The 19,665-nt window shown below is 39.3% G+C and overlaps 1 protein-coding gene and 2 pseudogenes across 1 annotated transcript; 1 reads left to right on the forward strand and 2 right to left on the reverse strand.

Moving 5' to 3' along the window:
* Positions 1 to 130: 130 nt before the first annotated feature.
* LOC143610464 (LOB domain-containing protein 7-like) lies at positions 131 to 791 on the reverse strand (annotated as a pseudogene).
* A 12,415-nt stretch (positions 792 to 13,206) lies between these two features.
* LOC143610470 (mediator of RNA polymerase II transcription subunit 9-like) lies at positions 13,207 to 16,675 on the reverse strand. The gene is made up of 5 exons (XM_077084945.1): positions 16,384 to 16,675; positions 15,203 to 15,265; positions 14,904 to 14,984; positions 13,566 to 13,624; positions 13,207 to 13,479 (listed from the first exon to the last, which is right to left on the reverse strand). The coding sequence occupies exons 1-5, from the start codon at positions 16,630 to 16,632 to the stop codon at positions 13,422 to 13,424; spliced, it is 510 nt and encodes a 169-aa protein (XP_076941060.1). The 5' UTR covers positions 16,633 to 16,675; the 3' UTR covers positions 13,207 to 13,421.
* Positions 16,676 to 18,022: 1,347 nt separating this feature from the next.
* On the forward strand, positions 18,023 to 18,142 carry LOC143610484 (U4 spliceosomal RNA; annotated as a pseudogene).
* Positions 18,143 to 19,665: the final 1,523 nt, after the last annotated feature.

Below are 19,665 nucleotides of genomic sequence, written 5' to 3' on the forward strand. Positions count from 1 at the left end.
GTTCCGATCCCGCTACCGGATTAATCTCATTAATCAGAAGCGACTTGAAATCATCACAAACCGAAGCGTGCAACGGTTGCGACGTTGGCGGTGACGAATTACTCGAATTCCTCATGCACGGCTATTATTATTATCCGATATGAACATACTGAACATCATCATGATCTTTATGCTGTTGTAATTGCATGTTATGTAGATCAACCTCTTGATTATTATGATTATGATTATGATGATGATTATTATTATCTTCGTATAATTGCGGTTCGTCTGGATTATTAACCAGATGAATATCATAATCAATCTCATCGATCACAATCATATCATTACTAAACTGCTGCTGTTGGTGTTGCTGATGATGTTGTTGATGATTCTGATTATTATTCTGAACTGAAAGCATGCGATACAGCGTGAGCTGCTGCAACACGAATTCGAGCTCAGCACACGAGATCTCAATCTGCCGTTGTAGCTCACGTATAATGCGATAACATCCGCCAACCGGATCGATGGATTGGACGTCGGATTGGTAAATGATCGTGCGCATGGCTTCGTCCTTTAGGTTACGTATAATTTTGGTAATGTTGCTAACGCCGAACAGTTTATGAGCGTTTTGGAACTGGCGTTGGCGGTCGTGAGGGAAATAAGGCGCGAGGACGCAGTCGGGGGGCGCATTTGCGGCGTTGGTAGCGGCACGCGGCGCAGGCTTGGATGGTGGAGTTGGAGGGGCGGGAAGGGGGTGGGAGGAGGTGGTTGGTGGTTTTGTGGTGGTGAATGAGTTTGTTGTGATTGGTCATGGTAGTAATGATAATGGTGGTAATGATAATAATAAGGGTGCAGCTCCGGCGGGAATGGTTTAAGTTTGTGTTGGTTTATTTTTGATGGTGAATAAGAGAAGATGGGGAAGGGTAAAATGGGAAAAGAAAAGAGTGAGGGTGGCGGTTATGGAGAGTGGGAGTGAGGTTAGTTTTTAGTTAGTTTGTTAGTTAGTTAGTTACATGGAGAGGTGGTTAGCCACGTGGAGTGGGGGTCTGTTTTTGGAAATTTACGTGTGTGTGGTGAGAAGAAAGAAAGGTTAATCGAATATAACGTGTGTGGTTAATTGGAGATTAAGTAAAAAGTTATAAAAACTAGTAAATCTAATTGTGTAGTCATGTGCTGAAATAATGAGAGGATAAAAGATGAAGATGTAAATGGTATGTTAGACTATCCACAATGGTGGCAATGCAACGTGTTTTTACACGGTGTTAGCTCTGAGAAGGCATAAAAAGTTTGGGATTGAAGGCGAAAATACTTTGAACCTTAAGTAAAATGAGTATTTTGTTGGGTTTAATAATTTAATTTTTAGATGAGAATAATTGGTTATGATTTAGGTAGTGTAAAAACATATTGTATAAAAATAAGTTTCAACATGTTGCTCGCTTACCCATTATCCAAATGTAACTCGGTTTGTTTTATATATAACGACTTTTATATTTCAAAAAAAAAAAAACATGTCTCAAATGAGACTAGAACTCACACCAACAACCTTTTGGTTGATAGTTACATCTCTTTACCACTAGGCAAAGCTAGTTGTTACGTTATTGAGTTTAAATATTAAAATACATATTGTTTTTCATAAAAAACATATATATACAAAAAAAATTCAGGTCTAGCGCTGGTGTCAGGACGGTGGCCATCGACCACTTACCCCCCCCCCCACATAGGGCCGGCCCTGTCCTTACAATGTGACATTCTCACTTGCCGCATGCCACATTAGCTGCCCCGTCTCAAAAGTCCTCATTTGCAACAGACCATTATCATGTGGGTCTCTCATATTCACTCAGAGCATCACCAATAAGGTGATTTTTGATGATGTTTTTTAGATGCCAAATGTCACACGGCCCACCAAATACACTCTCTCTCTTATGTTCTCTCTCCTGTTTCCTCCACCTCCATCTCACAAACACCCTTGGAGATTCTTGCACAAGAATCTTACACCTCCTTCTCTCCTCCACATCACCATCTCTTTCCTCCAACTAACATTCTCTCTCTTTCAAGAATCTCAAAAAACATCCTATTAGAGATGGTCTCACAAACATTATTTTCTTAAGGCTTTCTTCACTCTCTTTTATTCATGTCATCAATCCACATCATCAAGGACATGTAAGGGCTTCCTTTTCCTTCTTAATTGAAGATACAATTTGATATTATGTAAACATTATGTGTGTAATCATGAAAAAGCTTTAGATAAAAGTAGTACTAAGTAATTACTAATTAGTATATCTCATTGAGACCTAGGCAACAAATTTGATAATGACCAATATCTATTGATCTAGTAGTATGGTGTTCCTTTTGTAAATATGAGGTTATGAGTTAAATACATGCAAGTGCAAGTTAGATGTGAATTTTGTTGTTTTAGAATAAATAAATAAACACAAATTTGATCTTGTCTATATATTTTGATAAATTCAAATAAATGACCTTTTTGGATATTCATTTATAACTTTTGAGTTGAAAAATCTTTAACTAACATGTAACGACATTTGACGAGTCATGTGATTTATTATTCAATGATATATATCCTATCTTTCTTTAGTTATACTAACCACAATCCTGATTACTAAGGCTTAAAGGTTTTATGTGTTTTAGTATATATCATGTGTGAATGATCTAGTCTCATTTAAGTTTATTCATTTGAACTGATTTAAAGTGTACACTTTTGTCATGTTGATATTAACATACTACGTTCAATGATTCAATAATAAACATTCGATTCGCATTTAGTAAAGATTTGCTACGGTCCTCGAGACCTATATCGAATATTTTATAACCCTACGAAAGAATATGATCGATTTGATATCCCTAAAGTTTTGCCGTGGCTCGTTCGAAATTTTGCTACTACGGCCAAAGGGGTATGTTCACCGTCAGCCTGAAAAAACTGAGTATGGGGCTATTCACCGAAAATGAACATATTTTCGGTCCTAGTGACCTACATCGAATATTTTATGACCCTACGAAAGAATCGGATCAATTTGATGTCCCTAAAGCTTTCCCTTGGCCCGTTCGAAATTTTGCTACTACGGCTAAAGGGGTATGTTCAGCATCAGCCTGAAAAAACTATGTATGGAGTTATTCACCGAAAATGACCATATTTTCGGTCCGGGAGATCCGGATCGAATATTTTATGACCCTACGAAAAAATCAGATCAATTTGATATCCCAAAAGCTTTCCTGTGACCCGTTCGAAATTTTGCTACTACGGCGAAAAGGGTATGTTCACTGTCAGCCCGAAAAAACTGAGTATAGGCAATTCACCGAAAATGACCATATTTTGGGTCCTGGAGAACTACATCGAATATTTTATAACCCTACGAAAGAATCGGATCAATTTGATGTCCCTAAAGCTTTCACGTGGCCCGTTCGAAATTTTGCTACTACAGCCAAAGAGGTATGCACACCGTCAGCCCGACAAAACTGAGTACGGGCTATTCACCGAATCTGACCATATTTTCGGTCCTGAAGACCCGCATCGAATATTTTATGACCCTACGAAAGAATCGGATCAATTTGATGTCCCTAAAGCTTTCCCGGGGCACGTTCGAAATTTTGCTAATACGGTCAAAGGGGTATGTTCACCGTCAGCCCGAAAAAACCTAGTATGGGGCTATTCACCGAAAATGACCATATTTTCGGTCCTAGAGACCTGCATCGAATATTTTATGACCCTACGAAAGAATCGGATCAATTTGATGTCCCTAGATCTCTCCCCTGACTCGTTCGAAATTTTGCTACTACGGCCAAAAGGGTATGTTCACCGTCAGCCCGAAAAAACCGAGTATGGGGCTATTAACCGAAAATGACCATATTTTCGGTCCTGGAGACCTGCGTTGAATATTTTATGACCCTACGAAAGAAATCGGATCAATTTGATGTCCCTATATCTCTCCCCTGGCCCGTTCGAAATTTTGCTACTACGGCCAAAAGGGAATGTTCACCGTCAACCCGAAAAAACCGAGTATGGGGCTATTCACCGAAAATGACCATATTTTCGATCCTGGAGACCTGCGTTGAATATTTTATAACCCTAGGAAAGAATCAAATCAATTTGATGTCCCTAAATCTTTCCAGTGGCCCGTTCGAAATTTTGCTACTACGGCCAAATGGGTATGTTCACCGTCAGCTCGGAAAAACTGAGTATGAGGCTATTCACCGAAAATGACCATATTTTTGGTCCTGGAGACCTGCATCGAATATTTTATAACCTACGAAAGAATCGGATCAATTTGATGTCCCTAAAGCTTTCCCGTGGCCCGTTCGAAATTTTGCTACTACGGCCAAAATGGTCTGTTCACCGTCAGCCCGAAAAAACTGAGTATGGGGCTATTCACCGAAAATGACCATATTTTCGGTCCTGGAGACCTTCATTGAATATTTTATGACCCTACGAAAGAATCGGATCAATTTGATGTCCCTAAATCTTTCCCATGGCCCGTTCGAAATTTTTGCTACTATGGCCAAAAGGTATGTTCACCGTCAGCTCGAAAAAACTGAGTATGGGGCTATTCACCGAAAATGACCATATTTTCTATCCTGGAGACCTGCATAGAATATTTTATGATCCTACGAAAGAATCGGATCAATTTGATGTCCCTAAAACTTTCCCGTGACCGGTTCGAAATTTTGCTACTACGGCCAAAAGGGAATGTTCACCCTCAGCTCGAAAAAACTGAGTATGGGGCTATTCACCGAAAATGACCATATTTTCGGTCCTGGAGACCCGCATAGAATATTTTATAACCCTACGAAATAATCGGATCAATTTAATGTCCCTAAAACTTTCCCGTGACCCGTTCGAAATTTTGCTACTACGGCTAAAGGGGTATGTTCACCGTCAGCCCGAAAAAACCGAGTATGGGGCTATTCACCGAAAATGACCATATTTTCGATCCTGGAGACCCGCATAGAATATTTTATGACCCTACGAAAGAATCAGATCAATTTGATGTCCCTAAATCTTTCCCGTGGCCCGTTCGAAATTTTGCTATTACGGCCAAAAGGTATGTTCACCGTCAGCTCGAAAAAACTGAGTATGGGGCTATTCACTGAAAATGACCATATTTTCGATCCTAGAGACCTGCATCGAATATTTTATGTAGAAACCTATAAAATCCTAAACTATTTGGGAACCCCTTATAGTTGGGTGTCGCTAACTTGTTAGCGATAACTATTTATCCAAGTTTAGAGCTGTTATTTATGGTTTTGTATACTAGTTTTGTGGCTTTTCATACTATATATCTATTGTTCAAACTTATGAATTGCTCACCAACCTTTGTGTTGATAAACTTTATTTTATGAAATGTTACAGGTTTGCATCTAAGTTGATTATGGAGTTCGGTGAAGAAAACGTCACAAATACCGTTAAGATATTAGCAAAAATGAACAATATTTGATTTGCTATATTTTGTTGTATTTGAGTTATGAATATTTGGTTATGTGACATTTTCGATGTTGTGAAATGAAATGAGTTTGTTAAATATTGTCGCTTTAAAGAGTGGCATGCGCTTATGAGCAATCGTTGCACCCCGGCATGTTCCGCCGCCTTTGGTCGGGGTGTGACAGATTGGTATCAGAGCCATGACAATTAAGATAGGTGGTTAGACGTAACGACCTAGAATTGTTATGCTTAGGGTCCTATACGTGTGTTCATACGTGTTTACTCTATCTAATTGTTCATATCGCATGTTTATTTATTAACTTGTTTAAAATTCACCAATATCCTAAATGATCACATACACACACTTTCATAGTATTTCCAAGGTATCCTTACCTTAAAACGCAAAATGTAGATTTTCGTTATGTTTTATGGATTACAAGATTAACTTGGATTCCGTTGTTTCAAATCCCTTAAAGGTTGCGTTTATTTCGGGTTTGTAGCCATCATAGGAAACGAGAAATTATAAAATGACCATTTGACAAAAAGATTCCAAGAATCGAAGGTGATTTACTTACCTGGGATGGTTGAGTTATAATGCTCGTTTTCTAGGCCATAAATCGTGTTATAAATGTCAATACTTTAAGTAGTCGAATGCGAGCGTTCCGGTCGCCATCTTAATTTTCGGTGTTAAAAAAATAGAACTACGGTGATTTCGTGGACTAGTGTTTTGACATGACGTTGTATCTCGATTTATTTTGTTATTATCGTTATTTGAGTCGAAAACATGAAAAAGTTTCGGTGGTTCGTACACATGTTTAGACTCAAAGATGTTGTTTTATAAAACTTTTTAGTGTTGCAATATCAAGTCATGGTGGTTCATGCACGATTTTTCCAACTCTATAAATCTCAAAATCTCAAATTTTTAAGCTTTAAATTCTCAAAAAAAAAAACACCATTTACTATTGTTTTCGGTTTTGTTATTTATAAACAAAGTTTTATATTTTATCTAACACTAACATCTTCTCCATACTAAATCTAGGATTCACAAATCAAAAATCGAAATCTTATTTTATTTTATACACCTTTATATTCATTTCCTTTTTACCCAAAAACTTATCCCATTTTCTTTATAATTTTTTAGCATGCCTCGGCTAAGACGCTAACAACGCAAGAACTCCACTCGACGTATGGCCGCCATCATCGCCAAGCAAATGGTCGCTGTGATTCCCGAACTAATAACCCAAATACAAGCAAACCAACCCGCACCCGTTGTTGCACCTATTGAGCCCAAACCCGCATCCTACCTGCTTAAACAATTTACTAGTGCCAACCCGTCCGAATTATATGGAACCAACTGTGCGACTACGTTGTTGCAGTGGTTCAAATCTGTGGAGAATGTGTTTTTACACAGCGAATGCCCCGAAGCGAAAAAGACAAACTTCGCTTCAAGCATGTTTAGGGGAACCGCCCTAACATGGTGGGGTAGTGTCATGCACCTCCAAGGTACGGATGTGGCCATTGCTCTTCCATGGGCCGAGCTCAAGGCGCTGATGAAGAAGAAATTATGTCCTAAACACGAGCTCCAAAAGCTTGAGGTAGAATTTTGGGACCTAAAACAAGAAGGTGGTGATAACGCCGCTTACTCGCTCCGTTTCCACGAGCTAAGCGTTCTTGTACATCACTTGGTCACCCCAACCGAACGTGAAATTGACAAATATATTGGGGGTTTACCGATGAAAATCCGGGACTCAGTCATGAGTAGCAAACCCGCGAACCTTGAGGAAGCCATCACGTTAGCCGGTTGGCTATCGGAAAATCACGTGAAGGAGGGTACCCTAACCCTCAAGAAAACAATAGAGAAAGCCAAAATCGAGCCCGCTCCCCAAGCCAAGATTGAACCCGCACCACAAGCTATAAACTACTCCAACTCCTCCCGACACAACAACAACAACAAGAAGAAGAAACCCAAGACTAATTACCGAAACTTTGCCGTCACCCAACCTCAACCACCACAACAAGCCCAAACTCTTCCCCAAAACCGAAAACCTTATATTGGTAACTCCCCAGTATGTAACACTTGCCAACTTCACCACCCAACGAACTCGCCGTGTCGCCATTGTACAATTTGTAACCAATTTGGTCACTTCCCCAACACATGCCGATCCACCCAACGAAACCAACCCAACCAACCTAACCCACCAACCCAACCGAGAAACTTTCCCCAAAATGCCCAAAACCGCTATGCACCATACCCATCAAACCAACCCCAACAACCCCGAGCTTGCTTTAATTGTGGTGATCCCAACCATTTCCGCCAAAATTGCCCACGTTTAGCTTTTGCCAACCAAGCTCAAACCGTAACCATACCATACTACCAAACACAAGCTTACCAAGTTCAAACTTACCAACCCCAAATTCCCCAACTCAATGCACCACTCATCCAACCCATCCAAACAATCCAAGCACCACCTCCACCTCCACAACAAGCACATCAAGTCAACCATGGTAATCAAGGCGGGCGTTTATGATGAATGCAAATCAAGCTCAAGTGGCAAACGATGTTATGAACGGTATGTTTTTGGTGAACTAACATTTGGCTTCTATTTTATTTGATACCGGTGCCGATAGAAGTTTTATTTCTTTGAAATTTGAGTCGAAACTTGCGATGCCTCAAACTAAACTTTCCCGACCGTTCTCTGTTGAAGTCGCCAATGGCAATTCTATTACCATCAATTACGTCGTCCGTGATTGCTCTCTTATTCTTTCTAAGCATAAATTCTCCATCGATCTCATCCCGATGCAAATGGGTAGCTTCGATGTCATAGTAGGCATGGATTGGTTGTCTTTGCACCATGCCGAAGTCGTTTGTTTTGATAAATTCATTCGCATTCCGCTTGTCAACGGCAAGGTTCTTAAGGTCTTTGGAAACACAACGTCTCGAAGGCTAAATCTCATGTCGTGTGCTCAATCGCAAAAGTACTTACTCCAAAAGTACGTCCTGTTTTTAGCTCTCTCGGTGACAAAAGACAAAAAGGAAAGGAAGATCCAAGATATTCCTATTGTTCGTGATTTCCTTGATGTCTTTCCCGATGATGTTACCGGTCTTCCTCCCGTTCGTCCGATTGAATTCCAAATCGATCTTGTGCCCGGCGTGATGCCCGTGGCCACAGCTCCTTATCGTCTATCCCCGTCGGAAATGCAAGAACTATCAAATCAATTCGAAGAACTTTCCGATAAAGGCTTCATTCGTCCAAGCTCTTCTCCTTGGGGCGCTCCTGCTCTCTTCGTGAAAAAGAAGGATGGTTCGTTTCGTATGTGCATCGATTATCGAGAACTCAACAAACTTACTATTAAAAATCGTTATCCATTGCCACGTATCGACGACTTATTCGACCGACTTCAAGGCGCAACTTGTTTCTCCAAAATTGATCTTCGATCGGGTTATCATCAATTGGGTGTTCGCGAAAAAGACATTCCAAAAACCGCTTTCCGTACTCGATATGGACATTTCGAATTTTTGGTTATGCCCTTCGGGTTAACAAATGCACCCGCTGTGTTTATGGACCTCATGAACCGCGTTTGTAAACCATTCCTTGAAAAATTCGTTATTGTCTTTATTGATGACATCCTTATCTTCTCTAAATCCAAAGCCGAATATGAACATCATTTGCGTTCCATTCTCGAGCTCCTTAGAAACGAACAACTCTATGCCAAATTCTCCAAATGTGAATTTTGGCTCGAGGAAGTTCAATTTTTGGGACATATCGTAAACGACAAAGGTATTCATGTTGATCCCGCTAAAATTGAGGTTGTTAAGGATTGGAAAACTCCAACGACTCCTACGGAAATTCGATCCTTCCTCGGTTTGGCCAGATATTATCGGCGTTTCATTCGGAATTTTTCCAAGATCTCTTTGCCTCTTACCTCTCTCACCCATAAGGGACAACCCTTCGATTGGGGTTCGAAGCAAGAGGAAGCCTTTTGTACTCTCAAGGACATGCTTTGCAATGCTCCTATTCTAACTCTTCCTGATGGAAACGACGATTATGTTGTATTTTGTGATGCATCCCATCAAGGAGTTGGTTGTGTTCTCATGCAACGAGGTCAAGTCATCGCATACGCATCAAGGCAACTTAAGGTCAACGAGAAGAATTATACAACTCACGATCTCGAAATTGGTGCCGTCGTTTTCGCTCTCAAAATATGGAGACATTACCTTTATGGAACAAAATGTATGGTTTTTACCGATCATAAAAGCCTTTAACACATTTTTGACAAAAAAGATCTCAACATGAGACAACAACGATGGGCCGAATTACTTAGTGATTACGACTGCGAGATTCGCTACCACCCCGGTAAAGCGAATGCTGTCGCCGACGCCCTAAGTCGAAAGGTTAATGTTAAATTCGTTCTGCTTCTAAGCGTCATTGTTCAAACCGATCTTCAAATTCGTATCTTTCAAGCTCAACGCATCTCCGTTGAAGAAGGTAACATGTATGACGAAATGTCATGTGGAGCCGAACTTCAACTCGAAACCAAACCCGATGGCCTTTTGTATTTTCTCAATCGTTTGTGGGTTCCCGATCGCGATGACCTTCGTACTTGTATTCTCGACGAAGCTCATAATTCGGACTATTCCGTTCATCCCGGTGCGGATAAGATGTACTTCGATCTTCATGCTACCTTTTGGTGGCCGGGTATGAAAAAGTACGTAGCGTTGTTTGTATCTAAATGTCTTACTTGCTCGAAAGTCAAAGCCGAACATCAAAGACCTTTTGGTCTACTCGAGCAACCACCGATTCCCGTTTGGAAATGGGAAGACATTGCTATGGACTTTATCACCAAATTACCCAAAACCCAAAAAGGCAACGATAGCATTTGGGTGATCATCGATCGATTAACCAAATCCGCTCATTTCATTCCGATCCGCGAGAAGTATCCTGTCAAGCAGCTTGCTCAAATATATGTTCGGGAAATCGTGTGCCGACACGGTTTGCCATTGTCTATCATCTCTGACCGCGATGCCCGTTTTACCTCTCATTTTTGGCGTTCACTTCAAGAAGCTTTGGGAAAACTTCTCGATCTTAGCACCGCTTATCATCCTCAAACGAACGGTCAATCCGAACGTACAATCCAAACACTCGAGGATATGCTACGAGCATGTGTTCTTGATTTCGGTGGGAATTGGGATTCTCATCTTCCGTTCATCGAGTTCTCCTACAACAATAGCTACCACTCTAGCATTGATGTGGCTCCATTTCAAGCTCTTTACGGTCGTAAATGTCGTTCCCCGATTTGTTGGAACGAGTATGGGGCTATTCACCCAAAATGACAATATATTCAGTCCTGGAGACCTGCATCGAATAATTTATGACCCTACGAAAGAATCAGACCGATTTGATGTCCATAGAGCTTTCCCGTGGCCAGTTCGAAATTTTGCTATTACGGCCAAAGGGGTATGTTCACCGTCAGCCTGAAAACACTGAGTACGAGGCCATTCACCGAAAATGACCATATTTTCGGTCCTAGAGACATACGAATATTTTATGACCCTACGAAAGAATCGGATCGATTTGATGTCCCTAGATCTTTCTCGTGGCCCGTTCGAAATTTTGCTACTACGGCCAAAGGGGTATGTTCACTGTCAGCCCGAAAAAACCGAGTATGGGGCTATTCACCGAAAATGACCGTATTTTCGGTCATGGAGACCCGCATAGAATATTTTATAACCATACGAAAGAATCAGATCAATTTGATGTCCCTAGATTTTTCCCGTGGCCCGTTCAAAATTTTGCTACTACGGCCAAAGGGGTAAGTTCACCATCAGCCCGAAAAAACTGAGTATGGAGATATTCACCAAAAATGACCATATTTTCGGTCCTGGAGACCCGCATAGAATATTTTATGACCATACGAAAGAATCGGATCAATTTGATGTCCCTAAAACTTTCTTGTGGCCCGTTCGAAATTTTGCTACTACGGCCAAAGGGGTATGTTCACCGTTAGTCCGAAAAACCGAGTATGGGGCTATTCACCGAAAATGACCATATTTTCGGTCCTAGAGACCCGCATAGAATATTTTATGACCCAACGAAAGAATCGGATCAATTTGATGTACATAGATCTTTCCCGTGGTCCGTTCGAAATTTTGCTACTACGGCCAAAGGGTATGTTCACCGTCAGCTCGAAAAAACCGAGTATTGGGCTATTCACCGAAAATGACCATATTTTCGGTTCTGGAGACCTGCATTGAATATTTTATGACCCTACGATAGAATCGGATAAATTTGATGTCCTTATAGCTTTCCCGTGCCCGTTCGAAATTTTGCTATTAAGGTCAAAGGGGTTTGTTCACCGTCAGTCCGAAAAACCGAGTATGGGGCTATTCACCGAAAATGACCATATTTTCGGTCCTAGAGACCCGCATAGAATATTTTATGAACCTACGAAAGAATCGGATCAATTTGATGTCGCTAGATCTTTCCCATGGCATGTTCGAAATTTTGCTACTACGGCCAAAGGGGTATGTTCACCGTCAGCCCGAAAAAACTGAGTATGGGGCTATTCACCGAAAATGACCATATTTTCGGTCCCGGAGACCTGCATCGAATATTTTATGACCCTACGAAAGAATCGGATCAATTTGATGTCCCTAGATCTTTCCCGTGGCCCGTTCGAAATTTTGCTACTACGGCCAAAAGGTATGTTCACCGTTAGCTCGAAAAAACTGAGTATGGGGCTATTAACCCAAAATGACAATATTTTCGGTCTTGGAGACCTGCATCGAATTTTTTATGACCCTACGAAAGAATCGGATCAATTTGATGTCCCTAAAGTTTTCCCGTGGCCCGTTCGAAATTTTGCTACTACGGCCAAAGGAGTATGTTCACCCGTCAGCCTGAAAAAACTGAGTATGGGGCTATTCACCGAAAATGACCATATTTTCGGTCCTGGAGACCAGCATCGAATATTTTATGACACTAAGAAAGAATCGGATTAACTTGTTGTCCCTAGAGCTTTCCCATGCCCGTTCGAAATTTTGCTACTACGGCCAAAGGAGTATGTTTACCGTTAGCTCGAAAAAACTGAGTATGGAGCTATTCACCGAAAATGACAATATTTTCGGTACCGGAGACCTGCATCGAATATTTTATGACCCTACGAAAGAATCGGATCAATTTGATGTCCCTAGAGTTTTCTCGTGGCCCGTTCGAAATTTTGCTACTACAGGCAAAGGGGTATGTTCACCGTCTGCCCGAAAAAACTGAGTATGGGGCTATTCACCGAATCTGACCATATTTTCGGTCCTGGAGGCATCCATCGAATATTTTATGACCCTACAAAAGAATCGGATCTATTTGATGTCCCTAGAGCTTTCACGTGGCCCGTTCGAAATTTTGCTTCTACGGCTAAAGGGGTATGTTTAACGTTAGCCCGAAAAAACTGAGATTTTAGTGTTATCTGAGATTTTATGAATTTTATCAAGAGTAAATTGTGTAGTTACAAAATATTTTTCGAAGGACATAACTTGTTCGATATAGATTACAATCGGTTAACACAGGTCATGTGTTGAACGCGTAGACAACCCCGGATCTGAGTATTTGACCTTCCCAAGCTGATGAAAAGGGTCCTGTGTTAGGGAAATTTCAATCAAGTCAAATGGGATACTCAAATGTTAGCGCAGGTTTACTTGACTGTTAAGTCACCATAAAAGTGTCATGCTTATGAAATTTAATGAATATCTTCAACCCGACTCGCATCACAAAGAATCGTGCAAAAAGCAACCCGCTTTTCGCTCAACAAGTTCGATTCCTCCCATGGCATTTATAAGGCCCGAGAATTAATAAAAAACAACGCGTGACATGAAGAAGCAATAGTAAAACAATACAAGGATCTTAATATTATTTTATACGAATTTCAAATTAACAACCAAATTCTGCAGCCATAGTTTAACCAACTCAACTAAAGGAAGATGAAGATGTCCTAAGTTTACATTCTTTAGTCAAATCACTTAAAGATCAGACTTTGTAAGTTCTTCAACGGAGTTTCTGTACTTCGCGATCAGTTCCCTATCATTGGAAAAATTAACAATCCGTTAATACAACATAATCTTTAACAGAGTATAGTTAACTGTGTATATTTGTAGACCGAATACCTTCTTTGATTAAGCATTTGTTCAGCTTCTTCAACTTTGTGTTTTTGTCCCTCCACAGTCTATAAACAATCACAAACGATCAAATGATGATCTTTAACACGGAATTTGGGCAACCAAATATAATAACAGAAGACAACAGTGTTATGACGTTATGCAGTTATTAGAGCTGTAAATAGACCGAACCGAACCGGACGAGACGTTGTCCGTGTTCGTCCGTTAAGCTTTTGTCGAACAAACGGACGGTTCACAAACACTCTACCGAACGAAAGAAAATTTGTGTCTGTGTCCGTCCATTAAGGAATTGAGTTTGCCAGTGTCCATTAGTGTCCGTTCGTTAATAATGTAAACGGACCCTAATGGATACTAATGGACAAACAAACACTAACAGACAATAACGAACATTAATGAACAAACATACATAAACAACTCTACTAAACAAACAAACATAAACGATAACATATTAATTTCAAAAAGTCTAATCATTACCAGACGCTACGCTACCGGACGTTCACGAACACTATAGAACTAACGCGGCCTCTGTCCGTGTTCGTCCGTTAAGCTTACCGAACGAAATGTTTTTGTACATGTCCAGTTCGTTTATTAAACGGACGAACATAAACGAACTTCTTGCCGAACGGATGTCCGGTTCATTTACAACCCTAGCAGCTATGCTAAATGCTAATGCACACACTTGTAATCCTTTTGATTAGCAGACAATATTATTAAAGATCTTTTGCCCCATTATGGCACCAAGAAAAGGCGAAAAGTACATCGCTTGGAAGACCATAAAATCAATATCAAAATCAAAACATGGCTTGCTGGGAGAGTAGACTTTATATTAAAATTTTCCTTTTGTGGCATACGCGTTAAACACATCAAAAGACAGAACACATTATCGATCAAACAATGACTACATGATTTCAAGTAGGGGTGGCAATTACTGACACACACGACACGAAAGTAATCAGGTTTTGTATTGTCCTGACTAACCCGTTTGATAGACAGGTCTTGTGCGGCTTGACTGATTTATTCTGCTTAGTTATATGTGTTGTGTGTTCGGGCAGACTTGTTTAATCAGCTTCAATGAAACAAGTTGACCGGTCAACCCGTTTAAAACTATAATAACAAAAAAATATTATATTATAAGGTCAACACGCCAACCCTTTTAACCGATATATAACCTCGCTGGCTAAATGGCTTACATGATCTTAAGTCTGCCTCGATTAGTTTTGATGTTTATGACATGAATAAAATAGCATTACCACCACTAATTACAAGATAAATAATCCAGCTTGGCATACATCGGAAAGATCAAGATATTATGAACAACAAACATACCGCAGCTTTGGTGGCGATAGATCCCGATATAGTGTTCAACAGCTGCTGGCATTTCTCAAAGTGGCTGCTCAATTCAGTAACCTTCAAAACAAATCAAAATTATCAAAATTTCATGTGACTCGGAACATAACAGAACAAAACAAACATAACGAAATCAACTAGATACCCCTAAAAGTTGGCAACTTTTAGGGCTTTAATTGCAACTTGTTTCAGTATCTGATTAATAATAAATTCATGTACGATTAACACCAAAAACTTTGATCGCGCTAATTAGGAAGTGAACATTTAATAATACTCACCAGGGTATCAAAATGTTGATCTCGAGTTCCATTCTCGATCGCATCAGCTAAATTCTCCACCAACTGTGTCGACATAATCAAAGCAAAATGGTAAATAATCAAATGCATATAATTATAACCGGCAATCGGGTCGGGCAGGTACGAGTCAGAACGGGTAAGTCAATGCAAAAAAGGGTCATTTTGGTTCGAGCCGGGATGGGTTCGGTCAAAAAGATTTTCGGGTTAGAATGGGTGGGTTTAAAACATGTTTTTTTTTAAAATAAATAAATAAATAAAAATCAGGTACCCTTTGGCTTTGCTTCTGGTTTTTGGCACTAGTGTGCACGCGTGGCATTGGTTACGCATTTAATGCAAGTTACCCGCATTCAAATACACGTGTCGGTAACGCATGTTTTTATTTCCAGTTGCACGTGTACCGGCTCCGGATTGCACTTGCGCGCCCCCACGTTACCAGTGTTGTAAAAATCCCGATTAATCACCAGTCTCTACCCCACCGACTTGTTGCCGATTAATCCCGATATGTCCAAAATCGGTCAAAATTGAAAATTTTATACATAAAAATTTGGAATATATATGTATATTTGAAAATTTTCATATAAATTCCAATCCAACTAATCCCTATTGATCCGATTAATCACTAGTCCCTACTCCACCGCCCAATTAGCGCCTGGCGATTTCTACAACACTGCATTCTACACACTTACCACGCCAGTTGTGGGTCCCATATCAACCCATCCGTTTGAAAAATAACACCAACCCATTCTAACCCGTTTCATTAGAAAATAATGTTGTGTAAATCAACCCACCCATAGCAACCCAATTTTAAGACTAGGCCTGTAACCAAACGAACAAGGGCATGTTCGTGTTCATTCATTTAACTTTAAACACGAACACTTAATTGATTTTAAAAAATGAACATGCTCGTATTCGGTTATGCTCGTTTGTTTAAGTTCCAAACGAACAGTTCCCAAACATAAACAAACACAAAAAACTTATTCATGTTCGCCGTTAATTAAATAAACGAGCATAAACGAACTTCACGCGGTTCACGAACAGTACACCGAACACGTTCGGTTCATTTACGGCCAATTTAAGACGGTGGGTCAAAATTGGCAGGCCTATATATATAGACACTAACATTAGGGCTTTTAATAATAATAATAATAATTAAAAAACCGTACGTTTTGTAGGTGAAAGTGTGAAGCAAGTGATTGTGAAGGCTGTTGTTGTTGTTGTTGTTGTTGCGAGATCTGGTAACGTTGCTGTTGTTGGTGTTGGAGTTGAAACTGTTGTTGTTGTGGATGATGATTGAATTGGTGAAATTGTTGTTGTGGTTGTTGTTGGAGGTATAAATGGTCTTGACTGGAAGGTGTTGTGGGGTTGCTGTGTGTTGGGATCATGTTCCAGCTTCCTCCACCAAATTGATCCATGGTTTGTGTGAGCTAGGGTTTGTATAATTGTATAGGAATGAGTCCAGACTCCAGACAAACAGAGAGAGATATCAGAAAGAAAATGAAGGAGGTGTTTGTTACTTTGTTTAGGTTGATTTGTAAAGGAATCCCAAACCGTGGTGTACAGATCGGTTTAAAACTTAAAACTGGTTTGGATTGAAATCAATTCGGTTTGATTAGACTTTAGAGGTGGGCAAATAAATTGGTTAACCGAACTGGTTTGAAACCGATTATGTGGAAATTGGTTTGGAACCGATTGAAACCGTCGGTTTAAAACTGGTTTGTAATTTTCTCTATCCAAACCGGTAAAACGAACCGAAACCGATCGTAACATGGTAAGAAACCGGTTTTAACCCGAACCGGAAACCGATCATAAACCGATTTTGAATTTTGTTGACTAGTCCGAACCGGTTTTGAGTTTTGAACTGGTTTGTGTACCTCTAGGTTTGGTTAACAAAAGTCAAAACCAGTTTATGATCGGTTTCGGTTCGGGTTTAGACAGGTTTTTAACCCCGTTTCGGTTCGGTTAACCAATTTTGGTGGAGAAAGTTACAAACTGGTACCGACCCATCGGTTTCTATATAATCGATTTGAAACCGATTCGGTTTTAGTTCGATTTTCGGGTCAGTTCAGTTAACCAGTTTATTTGCCCACCTCTACCCGAAATGGACTTTCATAACATTTTTTTAGAATTTAATACATTAGTTTAAGAAAAAAAATTCTTTTTATTGGTGTTAAAAAGTATTGTTTCATAGGGACATTCTTTTTTCTTTTTTTAATTTGATTACCTAATCGTTTTTGAGACATTTGATTACTTCCAAATTGTATCACTTTGTCTGTGAATAATCATGATATGGTCGTTCTAACCCGGCATGTCGCCAGACCCAACCCGTCCATTTTGCCAGGTCTACTTTATTCCATCTCGAAGGTGTTGCTTTAAATAGCACCGATGGCGATGGCTCACCAAGTTTCATGGGCCCCTATCATGGACTGAGCTCACACAAGCGTTCAAACTTTAGTTTGGCCTGATTATGAGACTCGGCCGAATTCTTGTCATGACTTGAATATAACCGTCGTGGTATGCCAAGAAGCGTTTACACAGTTGTCTTTGTTAGACCGAAGCCTTGTCACGGCTCAGTTCAGCTATTTTTATCCGCTGTTAAAAAGCCAAAAATAAAATAGTAAAGAGTGATGAAACAACTTTAAATAGGTTCATTAAACTGGATCTTTGAATACACTAGTGCAATAATTGGATAGAATCATAGAAACACAAACATGTAGAAGTTGGATGTTATCCCACATCGGGGAGTGTATGAAAGGAAGATAAAACTGTGGTGTATAAAAGAAGGGGTTAGATGATGTTGAAAGTATCTTTGCGTTTGGGGTAATGATACAGCTAATGAGGTAATAACAGAGGCGCGTCAATTGTTGGTTGAAAACTATTTCCAAACCCCCTCCTTGGCTTTCTGGAAGGACTCCCTTGAGAGGGTAAAGTCCTATAATTTTCAGTTTAATACTTTTTTGAAGTTTTTAATACACTAACAGTTTTTAATTTTTGTTGTTGCAAGTTCTGGTCGGGTTATGGGTTGCAGTTGCCTGCACCTGTTCTGACCCACTGCTTTTTGGTCCAATTTCGGTGCCAATGGTTAGTCACTCTTTAACTGTATAAATGTAGCATAATATGTAGTCCTTAAAACAGTTTTCAATATTGAATTAATACGCTTTGGTTTGCATTGCATAATGATTCGTGATATTGTTAGCAACAATCTGTTGCTACTCGCGCTCTTTATCAGATTTGTGTTGAGAATGCGAGTGGTTTATTAAACTTTTTATAGAGTGAAGACACTACTGCAACATCGTAAGCGTATCAAAACTCATTACAATAGTACATCAAACTAAAAAAACAATTGTATAATAACATGATAAAATAAATAGTACGCCAATTGTAAACACATTCGAACCACAGGAATTTAAGACCATCACATATATATTCTATACCTTGAACAAAACTTCAAACATGCAAGGCATTGAACAATTATGAATATGTATATGAATAAATAAAGAATGTAACCTAACAAAAAACTAGACATTTAACAAATAATGAGAAGAATCCAACACTTTCGGACACTCAACCGAAGAATGCAAATACCATTTGCAGCCTCCAAAGCTATTGTTGTCTGCATTCCGAAGGTTTCTCGGCCTGTTCTCCTGCAGCGCCAGTATTTGAGATCCCGCCTTTCTGTTATCACATGTCAACGTTTAATCATTTGAACAATAGTTTAAAAAAAATGAGCGGGTTAGTGGGTCAAACGGCATGGTTTTAATATTTTTTTCGTTGAACTTTATAAACAAGTAATGTGCTAAATATGATTACATAACTATAGTAATACAAATAATCCAATTGTTTTTAATAACGTTTTTACGAGGATTCTACGCATTGGAATAAACTAGGACGTCAATTCCTGACACGGCCCATTTTTTTAAACAAGTCAACCCGAACTCAACATGTTTAAAAAACAGGTCAACCCAAACCTGGCCCGTTAAAGTGGGTTGACCAGTTAACTCAATTACAATTTTAGAGAAGCTAATATTTTTTATTTTATAGATAAGATGGTTTAAAATTTTAAAGTTAAATACTTAGTTTTTAATTTTTTATATATCAATTAACTTTTAAAAGTAAAACTAATTTCTTTTTACACTACTTTTATCTACTTTTTACTTCTAATAATTTCATTTAGTAAATTCTGACTGTATATTCTCTGGTTATTTCATCCGTTTATTCTTATTTTAAGCTAAATATGTGAAGTCAAGTTTGTTAACCGAGAATGGGAAATAAATACACAAAAACAAATATATTTATCACAAATTATTAACAAGTTTTATATGAATAAGGGTAATAAATTGTTTAATTTATTAGTAAATCAAAAGATATTACTCATATTCGTATATGAATGTAAAATGGGTTGACCCGAAACACAACACGAACACGACACGAATTTTAATGGGTCAACA

Source organism: Bidens hawaiensis, unplaced genomic scaffold (genome assembly GCF_021521415.1).
Source record: "Bidens hawaiensis isolate Kalapana, Puna unplaced genomic scaffold, B.hawaiensis_p1.1 tig00026422_1, whole genome shotgun sequence".
NCBI classification, from domain to species: domain Eukaryota; kingdom Viridiplantae; phylum Streptophyta; class Magnoliopsida; order Asterales; family Asteraceae; genus Bidens; species Bidens hawaiensis.